The sequence below is a fragment of the Vicugna pacos genome, unplaced genomic scaffold (genome assembly GCF_048564905.1).
Source record: "Vicugna pacos unplaced genomic scaffold, VicPac4 scaffold_84, whole genome shotgun sequence".
Classification (NCBI taxonomy): Eukaryota; Metazoa; Chordata; class Mammalia; order Artiodactyla; family Camelidae; genus Vicugna; species Vicugna pacos.
In genome coordinates this window covers 40,758-63,019 of record NW_027328765.1, presented here as the reverse complement: position 1 = coordinate 63,019, position 22,262 = coordinate 40,758, and the positions used below count along the sequence as shown (strand labels likewise).

Sequence of the window (22,262 nt, the reverse complement as noted above, 5' to 3'; positions counted from 1 at the left end):
CCACTCGGGACGGGATACAACTGGGCCAACATCAGCACGCTGAGATGGACATCACCGTCCGCAGGGAGGGGATCGAGGGCCAAAGTTTTCCGCCTTCTATCTCGGACTCCGGCTCGGGCACGGGCACGCTGCAGCCAGGGGACGCCTTGGTCCTCGGGGGGCCTCCCTCGTCCTGGACGACCCGGGTCCTCTTGTTTGGGGGGGGGGGGGACGCCTGAGATTCTTCCCACGGGGCCCAAGGTTCGCAGGGGCAGCCGCTGACCCTAGCCAGGGGGGGCACACTGAGACCACCTGGGGCCAGGGAACCAGTCAGATCAGGGAGGCCAGGCCCTGGCCCCAAGGAAGGGCTCTGCCCACATGAGACCGCCTGTTGGCAGAGTTTCGGCCGGCTCCCAAGTGTGAAAGAAGGGGCAGGGGGCGGGTGTCAGCAACCTTCCGAGAGGGGTGAAAGCCAAGCGGAATGTGTGGAGGGAGGGGTCCAGCCTGGAGACTTGTTCCTGGAGTTCGAAGCCTCGCCCGGTACGTTACCACCAAACCACCAGCACCACCACTACTGCCACCCCCAGCCCCGCAAGCCTGCTGACCCCCAGGCAGGTTAAGAGCTGGGCAAAGCGCAGGAACGAGCCACCGCAGGGCTTGCTCCAGAAGCGGCCTGTGGGGACAGTCAGGGTCTAGAAGGAACGGTCGTGTGCCCGGAGTACGCACTTGGGAGACAAGCTGGATGAGGGGTGGTGATAGGGGAGGTGGCGGGGGGGGGGGGGGGGCGCGCGCGCGCGTTTGGCTCAGTCCAACAGAGGTGGGCTTTAGGCAGCGTCTTGAGACCTCTTCTTGATTTCCCCGCTGGGCTGCGGCCGCAAGCACAGGGCCACAGGGTCAAGACCTGGGGAGCCAGGGCTGAATGGAGGCCAGGGCCCTTCCTTCTCACTGCTGAAGTGAGGCTCGGGGCCTCTTCGGGACAAAGCCGAAGTCTGCAAAGGCATGGCCCAGGGGTCCGCTCGGCCCGGCTCGGCCCGGCTCCTCTCCTGTGCTGTCCTCTCGAGGAGGTGGGTCCGGGAGCCCTCGGGACAGGACACGACAGGCCTGTGCCAGAACCCTGGAGACCCCGGGAAATGGCAGAAATTCTTGGCTCAGGAGAAGGGCTCCTTCTGCAGTGTCTCCTTGGTCCTGAGAGCGCCGTTCCCCTCTGGACTCCGACTGCGAGCCCTCGCTGGGCCTCGGGCCCCCTTGGCACTGGGTAGCCAGGCTCCCCACGTCATCCCCGAGCTGGACAGAAAAGCGGCACTGGGCCGGACTCCGCCACTGCTGCCAATGGCACCACAACTCTGGCTGGGCTCAACGCGGCCCAGAGAGGCTTCGGGGGCCCTGGGCCTGCCCAGGCCGGACCTGCTCTTACTCCCAGGGGAAGGGGCACGCACGCGGCCAAATGCCCGCGGCCCCGGGGCAGCCCCGGGCGGCCCCTGGCCTGGCCTGGGCTCCAACCGAGCAGCTTCCTCTAGTCCCGCCCAGACATGGCGGCCGCCAGAGTCCCCGAGCCTCCACTTCCTCTACCCCACAAGCCAGGCACCGGCGGAGGGGGGGGACGGGGGACGGGGGACGCGGGCCGAGCGCCTTCCCCCGGTGCCCGTCTCTGGAGCTTGTAAGGCCTCGGGTCACATCTCCTGCCCCTTCGCTGGCGGAGCTCTTGATTTCCCGGGGCACGGGCGGGCCCTTGTTCCCGACTGTACGCCCTTGCCACTCCTCCCCAGGAAGGGACAGCACAGGGTCCGCGAGGCTGGCGACTGGCGGACCTGTTCCTCTTGATGGCAGCATCGCACCAGAAACAGCAACCTGCCTCTCCCCAGTCCTCTCCCTCCGCCCTTCGCTGACGAAAAAAAGAAACGCCAAGCAGGCTCCAACCTGGCAGGCGAAAAGCAAGGTGCCTCAACATCTTGGCCACTTTGGCGGGACGGGGGACGGGGGACGGGCGGGCGCCTCAAACCCTTGTACGCCACCCTGAGTGGCCTCGTCTCCGAGGGGTCCTCTCCAGCTGCCTTCACCACAAGAAAGCGAGGACCCCTCCATCGAGGCACCCAGCAGTGGACCTGCAGCTGTATCTTTAGCAGTCGGTTCCCAGGCCGAAGACCTTGGGAGACACACTGAGTGTGGGCACAGAGTTCGAGTCACGTCCGGCCGGTGCCTGGCGAGACACAATCTCACGGGTCACCCAGTCTCGTCCGCATCCCCCTTCCCAAACGCCCAGCCGGCGCAACCTCTCAATAATCCAGCAAGAGCGCCCTCCCATGGCCTTCCCGGCCTGGGCGAGTGCCAGGGTGGAGCGAGCTGGGCCCAAGGGTGATCAGGAGGCGAGGGGAGGAACAGGCATACGGGGCTCCTGCCCTCACAGCGCAAAAGGCCAAAGGCCTAACAGGCCTGGATCTCCTCAAAGGGTCACCAACCGCCTGTGCCCCCTTGGGGCTGAGACCGCGGCTTCTCGTGGGTGAGGTGGGCGGCCGAATGATCACGTCGCTGGCAGTTAAGCTTCACAGAAGCTGGAGGCCAATCTGGGTCCCGGACGCAGGTGCAGACGCCCCGGGCCCAACTCCTCTCCACTCTCCCCGGTCCTGCAGGACACCGACCTCAGTTTCCACGTGCCGATCGCCCACATGTACACGGATGATCCACATGCTCGTCCAAGCATCTCTTCCTTCCCACTCCACAATCAGGACCTGCCTCGAGAGCCTTTCTCTGCCACGGCGGAAAACTCCGGCCTAGTACACCAGGGTCCCCCCCGCTGCCAGGCACCTACCTTGGGAGTCTCTCCTCCTCGAGGCTTGCTGACATACCAGAATCACTGCCTCTTTCCCATGATGAAGTAAACTCTCTTGGAAGAGGAGAACGAAGGGACCAGAAAGCACTCACTCACCCAGAACACCAGCGCCTAGAGATGGACCGACGTCCCCGATGATGTCCCTTCTCCTTTCCTTCCGCTCTGCCTCCTCTGCAACGAGAGAGCCCAACGCCCTTCACTCAGTGCGGGACCGCCACGCTGCTGGTTAACAACGGGCCGCGTGCAGCCCCGGCCCAGGCAACCTCGACAGTGTCTTCGGTGACTATTCGTACCAGCTCCCCGGGACCAGCAAAACTTCCGAGGAAAGCAGGGTGTGAAAAGTCACCCGCACTCGTCCTTTGCAAATTGCGCGGGTGTCGGACGGAAGGAGCTCTTACAGGAAGGACCGTGTCGGGTCAAACCTGGATCATACCTCCCCCCACCACCAATCTGTCTTCCGTGGGAACCACAGCCATCACCTTAGCGTTTATAGCCGCAGAGCTCTCCTCCTCGGCTCTGGACCCCGAGGGACTGTGGCGGGATAGCGATGGGTAACTTGGCAAGCCCGCGTCCTCCACCGCAACTGGAAAGGCAGACCCTGCACTGACAGGCAGCTCCTATGACGGGCTGGTAAGCAGTCACCAAGCTCTCCCATCCCAGGCCGCACACAGCTCCACTGCACTGACTTCCCGGGGACGAGGCCTTGTGTCCTGGGACCGGGGGGGGGAGGGGGGGGAGTGCGAGTGAAGAGCTACCCCACAGCTTTGCTCCGGGTGGACGCCGAGCCCGGAAAACGAACCCCGGTGACGCCACCACGCACACCTGGCACCTGGGTAACTACGACTCTGCACGCCTCGGCGCGCGGCGCCTCCATCCATGACAGGGAGGAAGGGAGGAAGGAAGAAGAGAGGGCCCTAGTGTCCACAGACAAGGGACAGGTGAAACAAGGCAGGCTCCTCCCTGCTCCCCGCCATTCCCCCCAGCACCCCGCACCCCGCCCCAGCTGAGACAAGGGCACTCTACCCTGGCTGGTGGTCACAAAAGAAAAGGAGGGGATCTAGCAGGACAGGGCAGGACCTGACTCTGCACAGACACACCAAGGCCAGGGGACCTACAACGCTGAGAGCCAACGAACGCAAAAGAGCCTACATTGCTACGTCAGCCCGGTGGGGTCCGGGACACGGCCCTCTGTGCGTCGGCTTGCTTTCGCCTGCATTCAAGCCCGCGAGCGCGCACACACAACAAATCCCACGTCTTTCCCACTGCAGGGAGGGGGTCGGAAGGCGGAGGCACAAGTGAGGAGCCGCCACGGCGCACCGGTGAGGGCTTCTGCCTTGACTGGGATAATACATCTCCCTCCACGGTGGCACCTCCAAGGCGCTCACAGGGCAAAGTACGAGAGAAGGAACGGTCTATGTGAACGCATACGCATACGCATACGCACACGTACGTAAGTGCACGTGTGTCCGTGGTACGCGTACCTCCTTACGGCACACGCGCACCCTTACGTATGTACGTGCGTACGTACGTACGCACGTACGCACGTACATAGGTGCGAACGAGTCCGGGGTTTGAGGGTAGAGTACAGAACACACTCCCGTGGAGAGCTTCCCAGAAAGGGTCCGCTGAACAAATGGCCCTCACCAAGGTCATGTATCTGTGTGGATGGAGACACTGAGCTCTGCACCTGTCCCATGGACTTCAAACCCGCACGCATACGCGCACATCCTCAACCCCCCCCCCCCCCACACACACACACCGCCCCCACCCCCCTACTGCCCAGGACCCCTACCACCACAACCTCCCCAGGGCACTCGCTGGCAGAGTGACTTCCCGGGCCCCCTGGAGGTGAGCAGGAACAATCCACCCCAGCTCCCCGGGTCCCTGTCAGTTCCTCCCGCTGTCCCCGTGGCCTAGCCCCTCTTGGGCCTGCTCCGGAGCCCTTAGGCCCGTTGAGGTAGCTGGAGGAGAGCAGGAGAGAGACAACCACGCAACAAGAGGGGACATGCGGGCCCCCGTGCCACCTCGAGCTCTGAATCAATGTCCTGAGAGAGCTAGGCTTCTGCCTGAGAAGACCCGTATGGGTACCGGTCCCCAAGTGCGCAGACATAACAGGGTCCCCGGTCGCCAGGAAGTGTGGACTAGAGCGAAGCGGAGATGGAGCCACGGATACACACGCATTCCTTTGGCTGTCCGCACATGTACCGGCCTTCTGCCCACGAGAAGCCCCGAAGGGGAGAGAGACACCACCTCCGCGCAACACCCCAGTAGGCCAGTAGGGCCAACCCCACTTGCAGGGCCTGGATGGCTCTTGGGCCTCCCTGGGCCTTTTTTGATCCACAAAGGGCGGAGGGAGAGGCCACGCTCGCAAGGGTGGTTGGCATTTCTGGAGCAACAGTGCCATCAAGCGGAAGCTTTTTGAGCACGGCCTCCAAACCCTGCCTGTGGATACCGTGGGCAAGGCCTGTGATGGGACGAAGGGTGGGTTTTGGTTCACTCAGAGGATTCCTGGTGGGGGGCGGCCAACTCCGGAACACCGCCAGAGTAGGTGCGGGAGCGAAAGGAGGTGGTGGGAGCCGAGCTCGCCCACCCGGGAGCCCCTGGCTGTCAGGCCGGCCGGGCTTCCCAGCCTTGGGGGCGTGGCCTCGGCAGCCGCCATGTTCCGGAACCAGGAGCTGAAGCTACCCCCCACCCAGGGCGTCCGGCCCCCGAAACTCTGCCCTCCTTGCGGGACCCAGGTCCGCCGGTGGGGTCCCCCCCGGGGTCCTCAGGACCTCGGGGGAACCCAGGACCCGTTGCCGCTGCCCCGTCGGAGGCCCCGGGTCCAGCAACGTGGACAGAGGGGAAAGGCGGAGGAGGCGGCCACCCTGTCAGGGGCAGCATTCTGCAGACAGGACGGAGAGTGTCCCGATTAGTGTCTGGTCCCGGAGCCAGACAAGGAAGCGCAACGTAGGCGGGCCGCACATCCCGAGTTCCAGCTCCACTTCCGGTTCGGGGTGTGTTTCGTTTACTTTTGCGCCCGCCACAGAGGGTCTGGGTGCCATGCCCCACAGGACCCCATGAGGCCCTTGCTGTCCCGTATCGCACTGGGTATCCAGACCCACTCGGGACGGGATACAACTGGGCCAACATCAGCACGCTGAGATGGACATCACCGTCCGCAGGGAGGGGATCGAGGGCCAAAGTTTTCCGCCTTCTATCTCGGACTCCGGCTCGGGCACGGGCACGCTGCAGCCAGGGGACGCCTTGGTCCTCGGGGGGCCTCCCTCGTCCTGGACGACCCGGGTCCTCTTGTTTGGGGGGGGGGGGGACGCCTGAGATTCTTCCCACGGGGCCCAAGGTTCGCAGGGGCAGCCGCTGACCCTAGCCAGGGGGGGCACACTGAGACCACCTGGGGCCAGGGAACCAGTCAGATCAGGGAGGCCAGGCCCTGGCCCCAAGGAAGGGCTCTGCCCACATGAGACCGCCTGTTGGCAGAGTTTCGGCCGGCTCCCAAGTGTGAAAGAAGGGGCAGGGGGCGGGTGTCAGCAACCTTCCGAGAGGGGTGAAAGCCAAGCGGAATGTGTGGAGGGAGGGGTCCAGCCTGGAGACTTGTTCCTGGAGTTCGAAGCCTCGCCCGGTACGTTACCACCAAACCACCAGCACCACCACTACTGCCACCCCCAGCCCCGCAAGCCTGCTGACCCCCAGGCAGGTTAAGAGCTGGGCAAAGCGCAGGAACGAGCCACCGCAGGGCTTGCTCCAGAAGCGGCCTGTGGGGACAGTCAGGGTCTAGAAGGAACGGTCGTGTGCCCGGAGTACGCACTTGGGAGACAAGCTGGATGAGGGGTGGTGATAGGGGAGGTGGCGGGGGGGGGGGGGGGGCGCGCGCGCGCGTTTGGCTCAGTCCAACAGAGGTGGGCTTTAGGCAGCGTCTTGAGACCTCTTCTTGATTTCCCCGCTGGGCTGCGGCCGCAAGCACAGGGCCACAGGGTCAAGACCTGGGGAGCCAGGGCTGAATGGAGGCCAGGGCCCTTCCTTCTCACTGCTGAAGTGAGGCTCGGGGCCTCTTCGGGACAAAGCCGAAGTCTGCAAAGGCATGGCCCAGGGGTCCGCTCGGCCCGGCTCGGCCCGGCTCCTCTCCTGTGCTGTCCTCTCGAGGAGGTGGGTCCGGGAGCCCTCGGGACAGGACACGACAGGCCTGTGCCAGAACCCTGGAGACCCCGGGAAATGGCAGAAATTCTTGGCTCAGGAGAAGGGCTCCTTCTGCAGTGTCTCCTTGGTCCTGAGAGCGCCGTTCCCCTCTGGACTCCGACTGCGAGCCCTCGCTGGGCCTCGGGCCCCCTTGGCACTGGGTAGCCAGGCTCCCCACGTCATCCCCGAGCTGGACAGAAAAGCGGCACTGGGCCGGACTCCGCCACTGCTGCCAATGGCACCACAACTCTGGCTGGGCTCAACGCGGCCCAGAGAGGCTTCGGGGGCCCTGGGCCTGCCCAGGCCGGACCTGCTCTTACTCCCAGGGGAAGGGGCACGCACGCGGCCAAATGCCCGCGGCCCCGGGGCAGCCCCGGGCGGCCCCTGGCCTGGCCTGGGCTCCAACCGAGCAGCTTCCTCTAGTCCCGCCCAGACATGGCGGCCGCCAGAGTCCCCGAGCCTCCACTTCCTCTACCCCACAAGCCAGGCACCGGCGGAGGGGGGGGACGGGGGACGGGGGACGCGGGCCGAGCGCCTTCCCCCGGTGCCCGTCTCTGGAGCTTGTAAGGCCTCGGGTCACATCTCCTGCCCCTTCGCTGGCGGAGCTCTTGATTTCCCGGGGCACGGGCGGGCCCTTGTTCCCGACTGTACGCCCTTGCCACTCCTCCCCAGGAAGGGACAGCACAGGGTCCGCGAGGCTGGCGACTGGCGGACCTGTTCCTCTTGATGGCAGCATCGCACCAGAAACAGCAACCTGCCTCTCCCCAGTCCTCTCCCTCCGCCCTTCGCTGACGAAAAAAAGAAACGCCAAGCAGGCTCCAACCTGGCAGGCGAAAAGCAAGGTGCCTCAACATCTTGGCCACTTTGGCGGGACGGGGGACGGGGGACGGGCGGGCGCCTCAAACCCTTGTACGCCACCCTGAGTGGCCTCGTCTCCGAGGGGTCCTCTCCAGCTGCCTTCACCACAAGAAAGCGAGGACCCCTCCATCGAGGCACCCAGCAGTGGACCTGCAGCTGTATCTTTAGCAGTCGGTTCCCAGGCCGAAGACCTTGGGAGACACACTGAGTGTGGGCACAGAGTTCGAGTCACGTCCGGCCGGTGCCTGGCGAGACACAATCTCACGGGTCACCCAGTCTCGTCCGCATCCCCCTTCCCAAACGCCCAGCCGGCGCAACCTCTCAATAATCCAGCAAGAGCGCCCTCCCATGGCCTTCCCGGCCTGGGCGAGTGCCAGGGTGGAGCGAGCTGGGCCCAAGGGTGATCAGGAGGCGAGGGGAGGAACAGGCATACGGGGCTCCTGCCCTCACAGCGCAAAAGGCCAAAGGCCTAACAGGCCTGGATCTCCTCAAAGGGTCACCAACCGCCTGTGCCCCCTTGGGGCTGAGACCGCGGCTTCTCGTGGGTGAGGTGGGCGGCCGAATGATCACGTCGCTGGCAGTTAAGCTTCACAGAAGCTGGAGGCCAATCTGGGTCCCGGACGCAGGTGCAGACGCCCCGGGCCCAACTCCTCTCCACTCTCCCCGGTCCTGCAGGACACCGACCTCAGTTTCCACGTGCCGATCGCCCACATGTACACGGATGATCCACATGCTCGTCCAAGCATCTCTTCCTTCCCACTCCACAATCAGGACCTGCCTCGAGAGCCTTTCTCTGCCACGGCGGAAAACTCCGGCCTAGTACACCAGGGTCCCCCCCGCTGCCAGGCACCTACCTTGGGAGTCTCTCCTCCTCGAGGCTTGCTGACATACCAGAATCACTGCCTCTTTCCCATGATGAAGTAAACTCTCTTGGAAGAGGAGAACGAAGGGACCAGAAAGCACTCACTCACCCAGAACACCAGCGCCTAGAGATGGACCGACGTCCCCGATGATGTCCCTTCTCCTTTCCTTCCGCTCTGCCTCCTCTGCAACGAGAGAGCCCAACGCCCTTCACTCAGTGCGGGACCGCCACGCTGCTGGTTAACAACGGGCCGCGTGCAGCCCCGGCCCAGGCAACCTCGACAGTGTCTTCGGTGACTATTCGTACCAGCTCCCCGGGACCAGCAAAACTTCCGAGGAAAGCAGGGTGTGAAAAGTCACCCGCACTCGTCCTTTGCAAATTGCGCGGGTGTCGGACGGAAGGAGCTCTTACAGGAAGGACCGTGTCGGGTCAAACCTGGATCATACCTCCCCCCACCACCAATCTGTCTTCCGTGGGAACCACAGCCATCACCTTAGCGTTTATAGCCGCAGAGCTCTCCTCCTCGGCTCTGGACCCCGAGGGACTGTGGCGGGATAGCGATGGGTAACTTGGCAAGCCCGCGTCCTCCACCGCAACTGGAAAGGCAGACCCTGCACTGACAGGCAGCTCCTATGACGGGCTGGTAAGCAGTCACCAAGCTCTCCCATCCCAGGCCGCACACAGCTCCACTGCACTGACTTCCCGGGGACGAGGCCTTGTGTCCTGGGACCGGGGGGGGGAGGGGGGGGAGTGCGAGTGAAGAGCTACCCCACAGCTTTGCTCCGGGTGGACGCCGAGCCCGGAAAACGAACCCCGGTGACGCCACCACGCACACCTGGCACCTGGGTAACTACGACTCTGCACGCCTCGGCGCGCGGCGCCTCCATCCATGACAGGGAGGAAGGGAGGAAGGAAGAAGAGAGGGCCCTAGTGTCCACAGACAAGGGACAGGTGAAACAAGGCAGGCTCCTCCCTGCTCCCCGCCATTCCCCCCAGCACCCCGCACCCCGCCCCAGCTGAGACAAGGGCACTCTACCCTGGCTGGTGGTCACAAAAGAAAAGGAGGGGATCTAGCAGGACAGGGCAGGACCTGACTCTGCACAGACACACCAAGGCCAGGGGACCTACAACGCTGAGAGCCAACGAACGCAAAAGAGCCTACATTGCTACGTCAGCCCGGTGGGGTCCGGGACACGGCCCTCTGTGCGTCGGCTTGCTTTCGCCTGCATTCAAGCCCGCGAGCGCGCACACACAACAAATCCCACGTCTTTCCCACTGCAGGGAGGGGGTCGGAAGGCGGAGGCACAAGTGAGGAGCCGCCACGGCGCACCGGTGAGGGCTTCTGCCTTGACTGGGATAATACATCTCCCTCCACGGTGGCACCTCCAAGGCGCTCACAGGGCAAAGTACGAGAGAAGGAACGGTCTATGTGAACGCATACGCATACGCATACGCACACGTACGTAAGTGCACGTGTGTCCGTGGTACGCGTACCTCCTTACGGCACACGCGCACCCTTACGTATGTACGCGCACGTACGCACGTACATAGGTGCGAACGAGTCCGGGGTTTGAGGGTAGAGTACAGAACACACTCCCGTGGAGAGCTTCCCAGAAAGGGTCCGCTGAACAAATGGCCCTCACCAAGGTCATGTATCTGTGTGGATGGAGACACTGAGCTCTGCACCTGTCCCATGGACTTCAAACCCGCACGCATACGCGCACATCCTCAACCCCCCCCCCCACACACACACACACACCGCCCCCACCCCCCTACTGCCCAGGACCCCTACCACCACAACCTCCCCAGGGCACTCGCTGGCAGAGTGACTTCCCGGGCCCCCTGGAGGTGAGCAGGAACAATCCACCCCAGCTCCCCGGGTCCCTGTCAGTTCCTCCCGCTGTCCCCGTGGCCTAGCCCCTCTTGGGCCTGCTCCGGAGCCCTTAGGCCCGTTGAGGTAGCTGGAGGAGAGCAGGAGAGAGACAACCACGCAACAAGAGGGGACATGCGGGCCCCCGTGCCACCTCGAGCTCTGAATCAATGTCCTGAGAGAGCTAGGCTTCTGCCTGAGAAGACCCGTATGGGTACCGGTCCCCAAGTGCGCAGACATAACAGGGTCCCCGGTCGCCAGGAAGTGTGGACTAGAGCGAAGCGGAGATGGAGCCACGGATACACACGCATTCCTTTGGCTGTCCGCACATGTACCGGCCTTCTGCCCACGAGAAGCCCCGAAGGGGAGAGAGACACCACCTCCGCGCAACACCCCAGTAGGCCAGTAGGGCCAACCCCACTTGCAGGGCCTGGATGGCTCTTGGGCCTCCCTGGGCCTTTTTTGATCCACAAAGGGCGGAGGGAGAGGCCACGCTCGCAAGGGTGGTTGGCATTTCTGGAGCAACAGTGCCATCAAGCGGAAGCTTTTTGAGCACGGCCTCCAAACCCTGCCTGTGGATACCGTGGGCAAGGCCTGTGATGGGACGAAGGGTGGGTTTTGGTTCACTCAGAGGATTCCTGGTGGGGGGCGGCCAACTCCGGAACACCGCCAGAGTAGGTGCGGGAGCGAAAGGAGGTGGTGGGAGCCGAGCTCGCCCACCCGGGAGCCCCTGGCTGTCAGGCCGGCCGGGCTTCCCAGCCTTGGGGGCGTGGCCTCGGCAGCCGCCATGTTCCGGAACCAGGAGCTGAAGCTACCCCCCACCCAGGGCGTCCGGCCCCCGAAACTCTGCCCTCCTTGCGGGACCCAGGTCCGCCGGTGGGGTCCCCCCCGGGGTCCTCAGGACCTCGGGGGAACCCAGGACCCGTTGCCGCTGCCCCGTCGGAGGCCCCGGGTCCAGCAACGTGGACAGAGGGGAAAGGCGGAGGAGGCGGCCACCCTGTCAGGGGCAGCATTCTGCAGACAGGACGGAGAGTGTCCCGATTAGTGTCTGGTCCCGGAGCCAGACAAGGAAGCGCAACGTAGGCGGGCCGCACATCCCGAGTTCCAGCTCCACTTCCGGTTCGGGGTGTGTTTCGTTTACTTTTGCGCCCGCCACAGAGGGTCTGGGTGCCATGCCCCACAGGACCCCATGAGGCCCTTGCTGTCCCGTATCGCACTGGGTATCCAGACCCACTCGGGACGGGATACAACTGGGCCAACATCAGCACGCTGAGATGGACATCACCGTCCGCAGGGAGGGGATCGAGGGCCAAAGTTTTCCGCCTTCTATCTCGGACTCCGGCTCGGGCACGGGCACGCTGCAGCCAGGGGACGCCTTGGTCCTCGGGGGGCCTCCCTCGTCCTGGACGACCCGGGTCCTCTTGTTTGGGGGGGGGGGGGACGCCTGAGATTCTTCCCACGGGGCCCAAGGTTCGCAGGGGCAGCCGCTGACCCTAGCCAGGGGGGGCACACTGAGACCACCTGGGGCCAGGGAACCAGTCAGATCAGGGAGGCCAGGCCCTGGCCCCAAGGAAGGGCTCTGCCCACATGAGACCGCCTGTTGGCAGAGTTTCGGCCGGCTCCCAAGTGTGAAAGAAGGGGCAGGGGGCGGGTGTCAGCAACCTTCCGAGAGGGGTGAAAGCCAAGCGGAATGTGTGGAGGGAGGGGTCCAGCCTGGAGACTTGTTCCTGGAGTTCGAAGCCTCGCCCGGTACGTTACCACCAAACCACCAGCACCACCACTACTGCCACCCCCAGCCCCGCAAGCCTGCTGACCCCCAGGCAGGTTAAGAGCTGGGCAAAGCGCAGGAACGAGCCACCGCAGGGCTTGCTCCAGAAGCGGCCTGTGGGGACAGTCAGGGTCTAGAAGGAACGGTCGTGTGCCCGGAGTACGCACTTGGGAGACAAGCTGGATGAGGGGTGGTGATAGGGGAGGTGGCGGGGGGGGGGGGGGGGCGCGCGCGCGCGTTTGGCTCAGTCCAACAGAGGTGGGCTTTAGGCAGCGTCTTGAGACCTCTTCTTGATTTCCCCGCTGGGCTGCGGCCGCAAGCACAGGGCCACAGGGTCAAGACCTGGGGAGCCAGGGCTGAATGGAGGCCAGGGCCCTTCCTTCTCACTGCTGAAGTGAGGCTCGGGGCCTCTTCGGGACAAAGCCGAAGTCTGCAAAGGCATGGCCCAGGGGTCCGCTCGGCCCGGCTCGGCCCGGCTCCTCTCCTGTGCTGTCCTCTCGAGGAGGTGGGTCCGGGAGCCCTCGGGACAGGACACGACAGGCCTGTGCCAGAACCCTGGAGACCCCGGGAAATGGCAGAAATTCTTGGCTCAGGAGAAGGGCTCCTTCTGCAGTGTCTCCTTGGTCCTGAGAGCGCCGTTCCCCTCTGGACTCCGACTGCGAGCCCTCGCTGGGCCTCGGGCCCCCTTGGCACTGGGTAGCCAGGCTCCCCACGTCATCCCCGAGCTGGACAGAAAAGCGGCACTGGGCCGGACTCCGCCACTGCTGCCAATGGCACCACAACTCTGGCTGGGCTCAACGCGGCCCAGAGAGGCTTCGGGGGCCCTGGGCCTGCCCAGGCCGGACCTGCTCTTACTCCCAGGGGAAGGGGCACGCACGCGGCCAAATGCCCGCGGCCCCGGGGCAGCCCCGGGCGGCCCCTGGCCTGGCCTGGGCTCCAACCGAGCAGCTTCCTCTAGTCCCGCCCAGACATGGCGGCCGCCAGAGTCCCCGAGCCTCCACTTCCTCTACCCCACAAGCCAGGCACCGGCGGAGGGGGGGGACGGGGGACGGGGGACGCGGGCCGAGCGCCTTCCCCCGGTGCCCGTCTCTGGAGCTTGTAAGGCCTCGGGTCACATCTCCTGCCCCTTCGCTGGCGGAGCTCTTGATTTCCCGGGGCACGGGCGGGCCCTTGTTCCCGACTGTACGCCCTTGCCACTCCTCCCCAGGAAGGGACAGCACAGGGTCCGCGAGGCTGGCGACTGGCGGACCTGTTCCTCTTGATGGCAGCATCGCACCAGAAACAGCAACCTGCCTCTCCCCAGTCCTCTCCCTCCGCCCTTCGCTGACGAAAAAAAGAAACGCCAAGCAGGCTCCAACCTGGCAGGCGAAAAGCAAGGTGCCTCAACATCTTGGCCACTTTGGCGGGACGGGGGACGGGGGACGGGCGGGCGCCTCAAACCCTTGTACGCCACCCTGAGTGGCCTCGTCTCCGAGGGGTCCTCTCCAGCTGCCTTCACCACAAGAAAGCGAGGACCCCTCCATCGAGGCACCCAGCAGTGGACCTGCAGCTGTATCTTTAGCAGTCGGTTCCCAGGCCGAAGACCTTGGGAGACACACTGAGTGTGGGCACAGAGTTCGAGTCACGTCCGGCCGGTGCCTGGCGAGACACAATCTCACGGGTCACCCAGTCTCGTCCGCATCCCCCTTCCCAAACGCCCAGCCGGCGCAACCTCTCAATAATCCAGCAAGAGCGCCCTCCCATGGCCTTCCCGGCCTGGGCGAGTGCCAGGGTGGAGCGAGCTGGGCCCAAGGGTGATCAGGAGGCGAGGGGAGGAACAGGCATACGGGGCTCCTGCCCTCACAGCGCAAAAGGCCAAAGGCCTAACAGGCCTGGATCTCCTCAAAGGGTCACCAACCGCCTGTGCCCCCTTGGGGCTGAGACCGCGGCTTCTCGTGGGTGAGGTGGGCGGCCGAATGATCACGTCGCTGGCAGTTAAGCTTCACAGAAGCTGGAGGCCAATCTGGGTCCCGGACGCAGGTGCAGACGCCCCGGGCCCAACTCCTCTCCACTCTCCCCGGTCCTGCAGGACACCGACCTCAGTTTCCACGTGCCGATCGCCCACATGTACACGGATGATCCACATGCTCGTCCAAGCATCTCTTCCTTCCCACTCCACAATCAGGACCTGCCTCGAGAGCCTTTCTCTGCCACGGCGGAAAACTCCGGCCTAGTACACCAGGGTCCCCCCCGCTGCCAGGCACCTACCTTGGGAGTCTCTCCTCCTCGAGGCTTGCTGACATACCAGAATCACTGCCTCTTTCCCATGATGAAGTAAACTCTCTTGGAAGAGGAGAACGAAGGGACCAGAAAGCACTCACTCACCCAGAACACCAGCGCCTAGAGATGGACCGACGTCCCCGATGATGTCCCTTCTCCTTTCCTTCCGCTCTGCCTCCTCTGCAACGAGAGAGCCCAACGCCCTTCACTCAGTGCGGGACCGCCACGCTGCTGGTTAACAACGGGCCGCGTGCAGCCCCGGCCCAGGCAACCTCGACAGTGTCTTCGGTGACTATTCGTACCAGCTCCCCGGGACCAGCAAAACTTCCGAGGAAAGCAGGGTGTGAAAAGTCACCCGCACTCGTCCTTTGCAAATTGCGCGGGTGTCGGACGGAAGGAGCTCTTACAGGAAGGACCGTGTCGGGTCAAACCTGGATCATACCTCCCCCCACCACCAATCTGTCTTCCGTGGGAACCACAGCCATCACCTTAGCGTTTATAGCCGCAGAGCTCTCCTCCTCGGCTCTGGACCCCGAGGGACTGTGGCGGGATAGCGATGGGTAACTTGGCAAGCCCGCGTCCTCCACCGCAACTGGAAAGGCAGACCCTGCACTGACAGGCAGCTCCTATGACGGGCTGGTAAGCAGTCACCAAGCTCTCCCATCCCAGGCCGCACACAGCTCCACTGCACTGACTTCCCGGGGACGAGGCCTTGTGTCCTGGGACCGGGGGGGGGAGGGGGGGGAGTGCGAGTGAAGAGCTACCCCACAGCTTTGCTCCGGGTGGACGCCGAGCCCGGAAAACGAACCCCGGTGACGCCACCACGCACACCTGGCACCTGGGTAACTACGACTCTGCACGCCTCGGCGCGCGGCGCCTCCATCCATGACAGGGAGGAAGGGAGGAAGGAAGAAGAGAGGGCCCTAGTGTCCACAGACAAGGGACAGGTGAAACAAGGCAGGCTCCTCCCTGCTCCCCGCCATTCCCCCCAGCACCCCGCACCCCGCCCCAGCTGAGACAAGGGCACTCTACCCTGGCTGGTGGTCACAAAAGAAAAGGAGGGGATCTAGCAGGACAGGGCAGGACCTGACTCTGCACAGACACACCAAGGCCAGGGGACCTACAACGCTGAGAGCCAACGAACGCAAAAGAGCCTACATTGCTACGTCAGCCCGGTGGGGTCCGGGACACGGCCCTCTGTGCGTCGGCTTGCTTTCGCCTGCATTCAAGCCCGCGAGCGCGCACACACAACAAATCCCACGTCTTTCCCACTGCAGGGAGGGGGTCGGAAGGCGGAGGCACAAGTGAGGAGCCGCCACGGCGCACCGGTGAGGGCTTCTGCCTTGACTGGGATACTTGACTGGGATAATACATCTCCCTCCACGGTGGCACCTCCAAGGCGCTCACAGGGCAAAGTACGAGAGAAGGAACGGTCTATGTGAACGCATACGCATACGCATACGCACACGTACGTAAGTGCACGTGTGTCCGTGGTACGCGTACCTCCTTACGGCACACGCGCACCCTTACGTATGTACGTGCGTACGTACGTACGCACGTACGCACGTACATAGGTGCGAACGAGTCCGGGGTTTGAGGGTAGAGTACAGAACACACTCCCGTGGAGAGCTTCCCAGAAAGGGTCCGCTGAACAAATGGCCCTCACCAAGGTCATGTATCTGTGTGGATGGAGACACTGAGCTCTGCACCTGTCCCATGGACTTCAAACCCGCACGCATACGCGCACATCCTCAACCCCCCCCCCCCACACACACACACACCGCCCCCACCCCCCTACTGCCCAGGACCCCTACCACCACAACCTCCCCAGGGCACTCGCTGGCAGAGTGACTTCCCGGGCCCCCTGGAGGTGAGCAGGAACAATCCACCCCAGCTCCCCGGGTCCCTGTCAGTTCCTCCCGCTGTCCCCGTGGCCTAGCCCCTCTTGGGCCTGCTCCGGAGCCCTTAGGCCCGTTGAGGTAGCTGGAGGAGAGCAGGAGAGAGACAACCACGCAACAAGAGGGGACATGCGGGCCCCCGTGCCACCTCGAGCTCTGAATCAATGTCCTGAGAGAGCTAGGCTTCTGCCTGAGAAGACCCGTATGGGTACCGGTCCCCAAGTGCGCAGACATAACAGGGTCCCCGGTCGCCAGGAAGTGTGGACTAGAGCGAAGCGGAGATGGAGCCACGGATACACACGCATTCCTTTGGCTGTCCGCACATGTACCGGCCTTCTGCCCACGAGAAGCCCCGAAGGGGAGAGAGACACCACCTCCGCGCAACACCCCAGTAGGCCAGTAGGGCCAACCCCACTTGCAGGGCCTGGATGGCTCTTGGGCCTCCCTGGGCCTTTTTTGATCCACAAAGGGCGGAGGGAGAGGCCACGCTCGCAAGGGTGGTTGGCATTTCTGGAGCAACAGTGCCATCAAGCGGAAGCTTTTTGAGCACGGCCTCCAAACCCTGCCTGTGGATACCGTGGGCAAGGCCTGTGATGGGACGAAGGGTGGGTTTTGGTTCACTCAGAGGATTCCTGGTGGGGGGCGGCCAACTCCGGAACACCGCCAGAGTAGGTGCGGGAGCGAAAGGAGGTGGTGGGAGCCGAGCTCGCCCACCCGGGAGCCCCTGGCTGTCAGGCCGGCCGGGCTTCCCAGCCTTGGGGGCGTGGCCTCGGCAGCCGCCATGTTCCGGAACCAGGAGCTGAAGCTACCCCCCACCCAGGGCGTCCGGCCCCCGAAACTCTGCCCTCCTTGCGGGACCCAGGTCCGCCGGTGGGGTCCCCCCCGGGGTCCTCAGGACCTCGGGGGAACCCAGGACCCGTTGCCGCTGCCCCGTCGGAGGCCCCGGGTCCAGCAACGTGGACAGAGGGGAAAGGCGGAGGAGGCGGCCACCCTGTCAGGGGCAGCATTCTGCAGACAGGACGGAGAGTGTCCCGATTAGTGTCTGGTCCCGGAGCCAGACAAGGAAGCGCAACGTAGGCGGGCCGCACATCCCGAGCTCCAGCTCCACTTCCGGTTCGGGGTGTGTTTCGTTTACTTTTGCGCCCGCCACAGAGGGTCTGGGTGCCATGCCCCACAGGACCCCATGAGGCCCTTGCTGTCCCGTATCGCACTGGGTATCCAGACCCACTCGGGACGGGATACAACTGGGCCAACATCAGCACGCTGAGATGGACATCACCGTCCGCAGGGAGGGGATCGAGGGCCAAAGTTTTCCGCCTTCTATCTCGGACTCCGGCTCGGGCACGGGCACGCTGCAGCCAGGGGACGCCTTGGTCCTCGGGGGGCCTCCCTCGTCCTGGACGACCCGGGTCCTCTTGTTTGGGGGGGGGGGGGACGCCTGAGATTCTTCCCACGGGGCCCAAGGTTCGCAGGGGCAGCCGCTGACCCTAGCCAGGGGGGGCACACTGAGACCACCTGGGGCCAGGGAACCAGTCAGATCAGGGAGGCCAGGCCCTGGCCCCAAGGAAGGGCTCTGCCCACATGAGACCGCCTGTTGGCAGAGTTTCGGCCGGCTCCCAAGTGTGAAAGAAGGGGCAGGGGGCGGGTGTCAGCAACCTTCCGAGAGGGGTGAAAGCCAAGCGGAATGTGTGGAGGGAGGGGTCCAGCCTGGAGACTTGTTCCTGGAGTTCGAAGCCTCGCCCGGTACGTTACCACCAAACCACCAGCACCACCACTACTGCCACCCCCCAGCCCCGCAAGCCTGCTGACCCCCAGGCAGGTTAAGAGCTGGGCAAAGCGCAGGAACGAGCCACCGCAGGGCTTGCTCCAGAAGCGGCCTGTGGGGACAGTCAGGGTCTAGAAGGAACGGTCGTGTGCCCGGAGTACGCACTTGGGAGACAAGCTGGATGAGGGGTGGTGATAGGGGAGGTGGCGGGGGGGGGGGGGGGGGCGCGCGCGCGCGTTTGGCTCAGTCCAACAGAGGTGGGCTTTAGGCAGCGTCTTGAGACCTCTTCTTGATTTCCCCGCTGGGCTGCGGCCGCAAGCACAGGGCCACAGGGTCAAGACCTGGGGAGCCAGGGCTGAATGGAGGCCAGGGCCCTTCCTTCTCACTGCTGAAGTGAGGCTCGGGGCCTCTTCGGGACAAAGCCGAAGTCTGCAAAGGCATGGCCCAGGGGTCCGCTCGGCCCGGCTCGGCCCGGCTCCTCTCCTGTGCTGTCCTCTCGAGGAGGTGGGTCCGGGAGCCCTCGGGACAGGACACGACAGGCCTGTGCCAGAACCCTGGAGACCCCGGGAAATGGCAGAAATTCTTGGCTCAGGAGAAGGGCTCCTTCTGCAGTGTCTCCTTGGTCCTGAGAGCGCCGTTCCCCTCTGGACTCCGACTGCGAGCCCTCGCTGGGCCTCGGGCCCCCTTGGCACTGGGTAGCCAGGCTCCCCACGTCATCCCCGAGCTGGACAGAAAAGCGGCACTGGGCCGGACTCCGCCACTGCTGCCAATGGCACCACAACTCTGGCTGGGCTCAACGCGGCCCAGAGAGGCTTCGGGGGCCCTGGGCCTGCCCAGGCCGGACCTGCTCTTACTCCCAGGGGAAGGGGCACGCACGCGGCCAAATGCCCGCGGCCCCGGGGCAGCCCCGGGCGGCCCCTGGCCTGGCCTGGGCTCCAACCGAGCAGCTTCCTCTAGTCCCGCCCAGACATGGCGGCCGCCAGAGTCCCCGAGCCTCCACTTCCTCTACCCCACAAGCCAGGCACCGGCGGAGGGGGGGGACGGGGGACGGGGGACGCGGGCCGAGCGCCTTCCCCCGGTGCCCGTCTCTGGAGCTTGTAAGGCCTCGGGTCACATCTCCTGCCCCTTCGCTGGCGGAGCTCTTGATTTCCCGGGGCACGGGCGGGCCCTTGTTCCCGACTGTACGCCCTTGCCACTCCTCCCCAGGAAGGGACAGCACAGGGTCCGCGAGGCTGGCGACTGGCGGACCTGTTCCTCTTGATGGCAGCATCGCACCAGAAACAGCAACCTGCCTCTCCCCAGTCCTCTCCCTCCGCCCTTCGCTGACGAAAAAAAGAAACGCCAAGCAGGCTCCAACCTGGCAGGCGAAAAGCAAGGTGCCTCAACATCTTGGCCACTTTGGCGGGACGGGGGACGGGGGACGGGCGGGCGCCTCAAACCCTTGTACGCCACCCTGAGTGGCCTCGTCTCCGAGGGGTCCTCTCCAGCTGCCTTCACCACAAGAAAGCGAGGACCCCTCCATCGAGGCACCCAGCAGTGGACCTGCAGCTGTATCTTTAGCAGTCGGTTCCCAGGCCGAAGACCTTGGGAGACACACTGAGTGTGGGCACAGAGTTCGAGTCACGTCCGGCCGGTGCCTGGCGAGACACAATCTCACGGGTCACCCAGTCTCGTCCGCATCCCCCTTCCCAAACGCCCAGCCGGCGCAACCTCTCAATAATCCAGCAAGAGCGCCCTCCCATGGCCTTCCCGGCCTGGGCGAGTGCCAGGGTGGAGCGAGCTGGGCCCAAGGGTGATCAGGAGGCGAGGGGAGGAACAGGCATACGGGGCTCCTGCCCTCACAGCGCAAAAGGCCAAAGGCCTAACAGGCCTGGATCTCCTCAAAGGGTCACCAACCGCCTGTGCCCCCTTGGGGCTGAGACCGCGGCTTCTCGTGGGTGAGGTGGGCGGCCGAATGATCACGTCGCTGGCAGTTAAGCTTCACAGAAGCTGGAGGCCAATCTGGGTCCCGGACGCAGGTGCAGACGCCCCGGGCCCAACTCCTCTCCACTCTCCCCGGTCCTGCAGGACACCGACCTCAGTTTCCACGTGCCGATCGCCCACATGTACACGGATGATCCACATGCTCGTCCAAGCATCTCTTCCTTCCCACTCCACAATCAGGACCTGCCTCGAGAGCCTTTCTCTGCCACGGCGGAAAACTCCGGCCTAGTACACCAGGGTCCCCCCCGCTGCCAGGCACCTACCTTGGGAGTCTCTCCTCCTCGAGGCTTGCTGACATACCAGAATCACTGCCTCTTTCCCATGATGAAGTAAACTCTCTTGGAAGAGGAGAACGAAGGGACCAGAAAGCACTCACTCACCCAGAACACCAGCGCCTAGAGATGGACCGACGTCCCCGATGATGTCCCTTCTCCTTTCCTTCCGCTCTGCCTCCTCTGCAACGAGAGAGCCCAACGCCCTTCACTCAGTGCGGGACCGCCACGCTGCTGGTTAACAACGGGCCGCGTGCAGCCCCGGCCCAGGCAACCTCGACAGTGTCTTCGGTGACTATTCGTACCAGCTCCCCGGGACCAGCAAAACTTCCGAGGAAAGCAGGGTGTGAAAAGTCACCCGCACTCGTCCTTTGCAAATTGCGCGGGTGTCGGACGGAAGGAGCTCTTACAGGAAGGACCGTGTCGGGTCAAACCTGGATCATACCTCCCCCCACCACCAATCTGTCTTCCGTGGGAACCACAGCCATCACCTTAGCGTTTATAGCCGCAGAGCTCTCCTCCTCGGCTCTGGACCCCGAGGGACTGTGGCGGGATAGCGATGGGTAACTTGGCAAGCCCGCGTCCTCCACCGCAACTGGAAAGGCAGACCCTGCACTGACAGGCAGCTCCTATGACGGGCTGGTAAGCAGTCACCAAGCTCTCCCATCCCAGGCCGCACACAGCTCCACTGCACTGACTTCCCGGGGACGAGGCCTTGTGTCCTGGGACCGGGGGGGGGAGGGGGGGGAGTGCGAGTGAAGAGCTACCCCACAGCTTTGCTCCGGGTGGACGCCGAGCCCGGAAAACGAACCCCGGTGACGCCACCACGCACACCTGGCACCTGGGTAACTACGACTCTGCACGCCTCGGCGCGCGGCGCCTCCATCCATGACAGGGAGGAAGGGAGGAAGGAAGAAGAGAGGGCCCTAGTGTCCACAGACAAGGGACAGGTGAAACAAGGCAGGCTCCTCCCTGCTCCCCGCCATTCCCCCCAGCACCCCGCACCCCGCCCCAGCTGAGACAAGGGCACTCTACCCTGGCTGGTGGTCACAAAAGAAAAGGAGGGGATCTAGCAGGACAGGGCAGGACCTGACTCTGCACAGACACACCAAGGCCAGGGGACCTACAACGCTGAGAGCCAACGAACGCAAAAGAGCCTACATTGCTACGTCAGCCCGGTGGGGTCCGGGACACGGCCCTCTGTGCGTCGGCTTGCTTTCGCCTGCATTCAAGCCCGCGAGCGCGCACACACAACAAATCCCACGTCTTTCCCACTGCAGGGAGGGGGTCGGAAGGCGGAGGCACAAGTGAGGAGCCGCCACGGCGCACCGGTGAGGGCTTCTGCCTTGACTGGGATAATACATCTCCCTCCACGGTGGCACCTCCAAGGCGCTCACAGGGCAAAGTACGAGAGAAGGAACGGTCTATGTGAACGCATACGCATACGCATACGCACACGTACGTAAGTGCACGTGTGTCCGTGGTACGCGTACCTCCTTACGGCACACGCGCACCCTTACGTATGTACGTGCGTACGTACGTACGCACGTACGCACGTACATAGGTGCGAACGAGTCCGGGGTTTGAGGGTAGAGTACAGAACACACTCCCGTGGAGAGCTTCCCAGAAAGGGTCCGCTGAACAAATGGCCCTCACCAAGGTCATGTATCTGTGTGGATGGAGACACTGAGCTCTGCACCTGTCCCATGGACTTCAAACCCGCACGCATACGCGCACATCCTCAACCC

The 22,262-nt window shown here is 64.2% G+C and overlaps 1 protein-coding gene across 1 annotated transcript in view; it reads right to left on the bottom strand.

Annotated features, from left to right (window-relative positions):
* Nucleotides 1-55: 55 nt before the first annotated feature.
* LOC140694680 (uncharacterized) overlaps nt 56-22,262 on the bottom strand; it is a gene marked incomplete at both ends in the record, with an annotated part of 62,373 nt that continues 40,166 nt past the window's right edge. Inside the window, 6 exons of the mRNA XM_072957816.1 lie at nt 56-291; nt 926-1,093; nt 2,903-2,977; nt 8,809-8,883; nt 14,702-14,776; nt 20,623-20,697. Coding sequence (XP_072813917.1) covers nt 56-291; nt 926-1,093; nt 2,903-2,977; nt 8,809-8,883; nt 14,702-14,776; nt 20,623-20,697 — 704 coding nt within the window. The remainder of the gene's footprint in view (nt 292-925; nt 1,094-2,902; nt 2,978-8,808; nt 8,884-14,701; nt 14,777-20,622; nt 20,698-22,262) is intronic.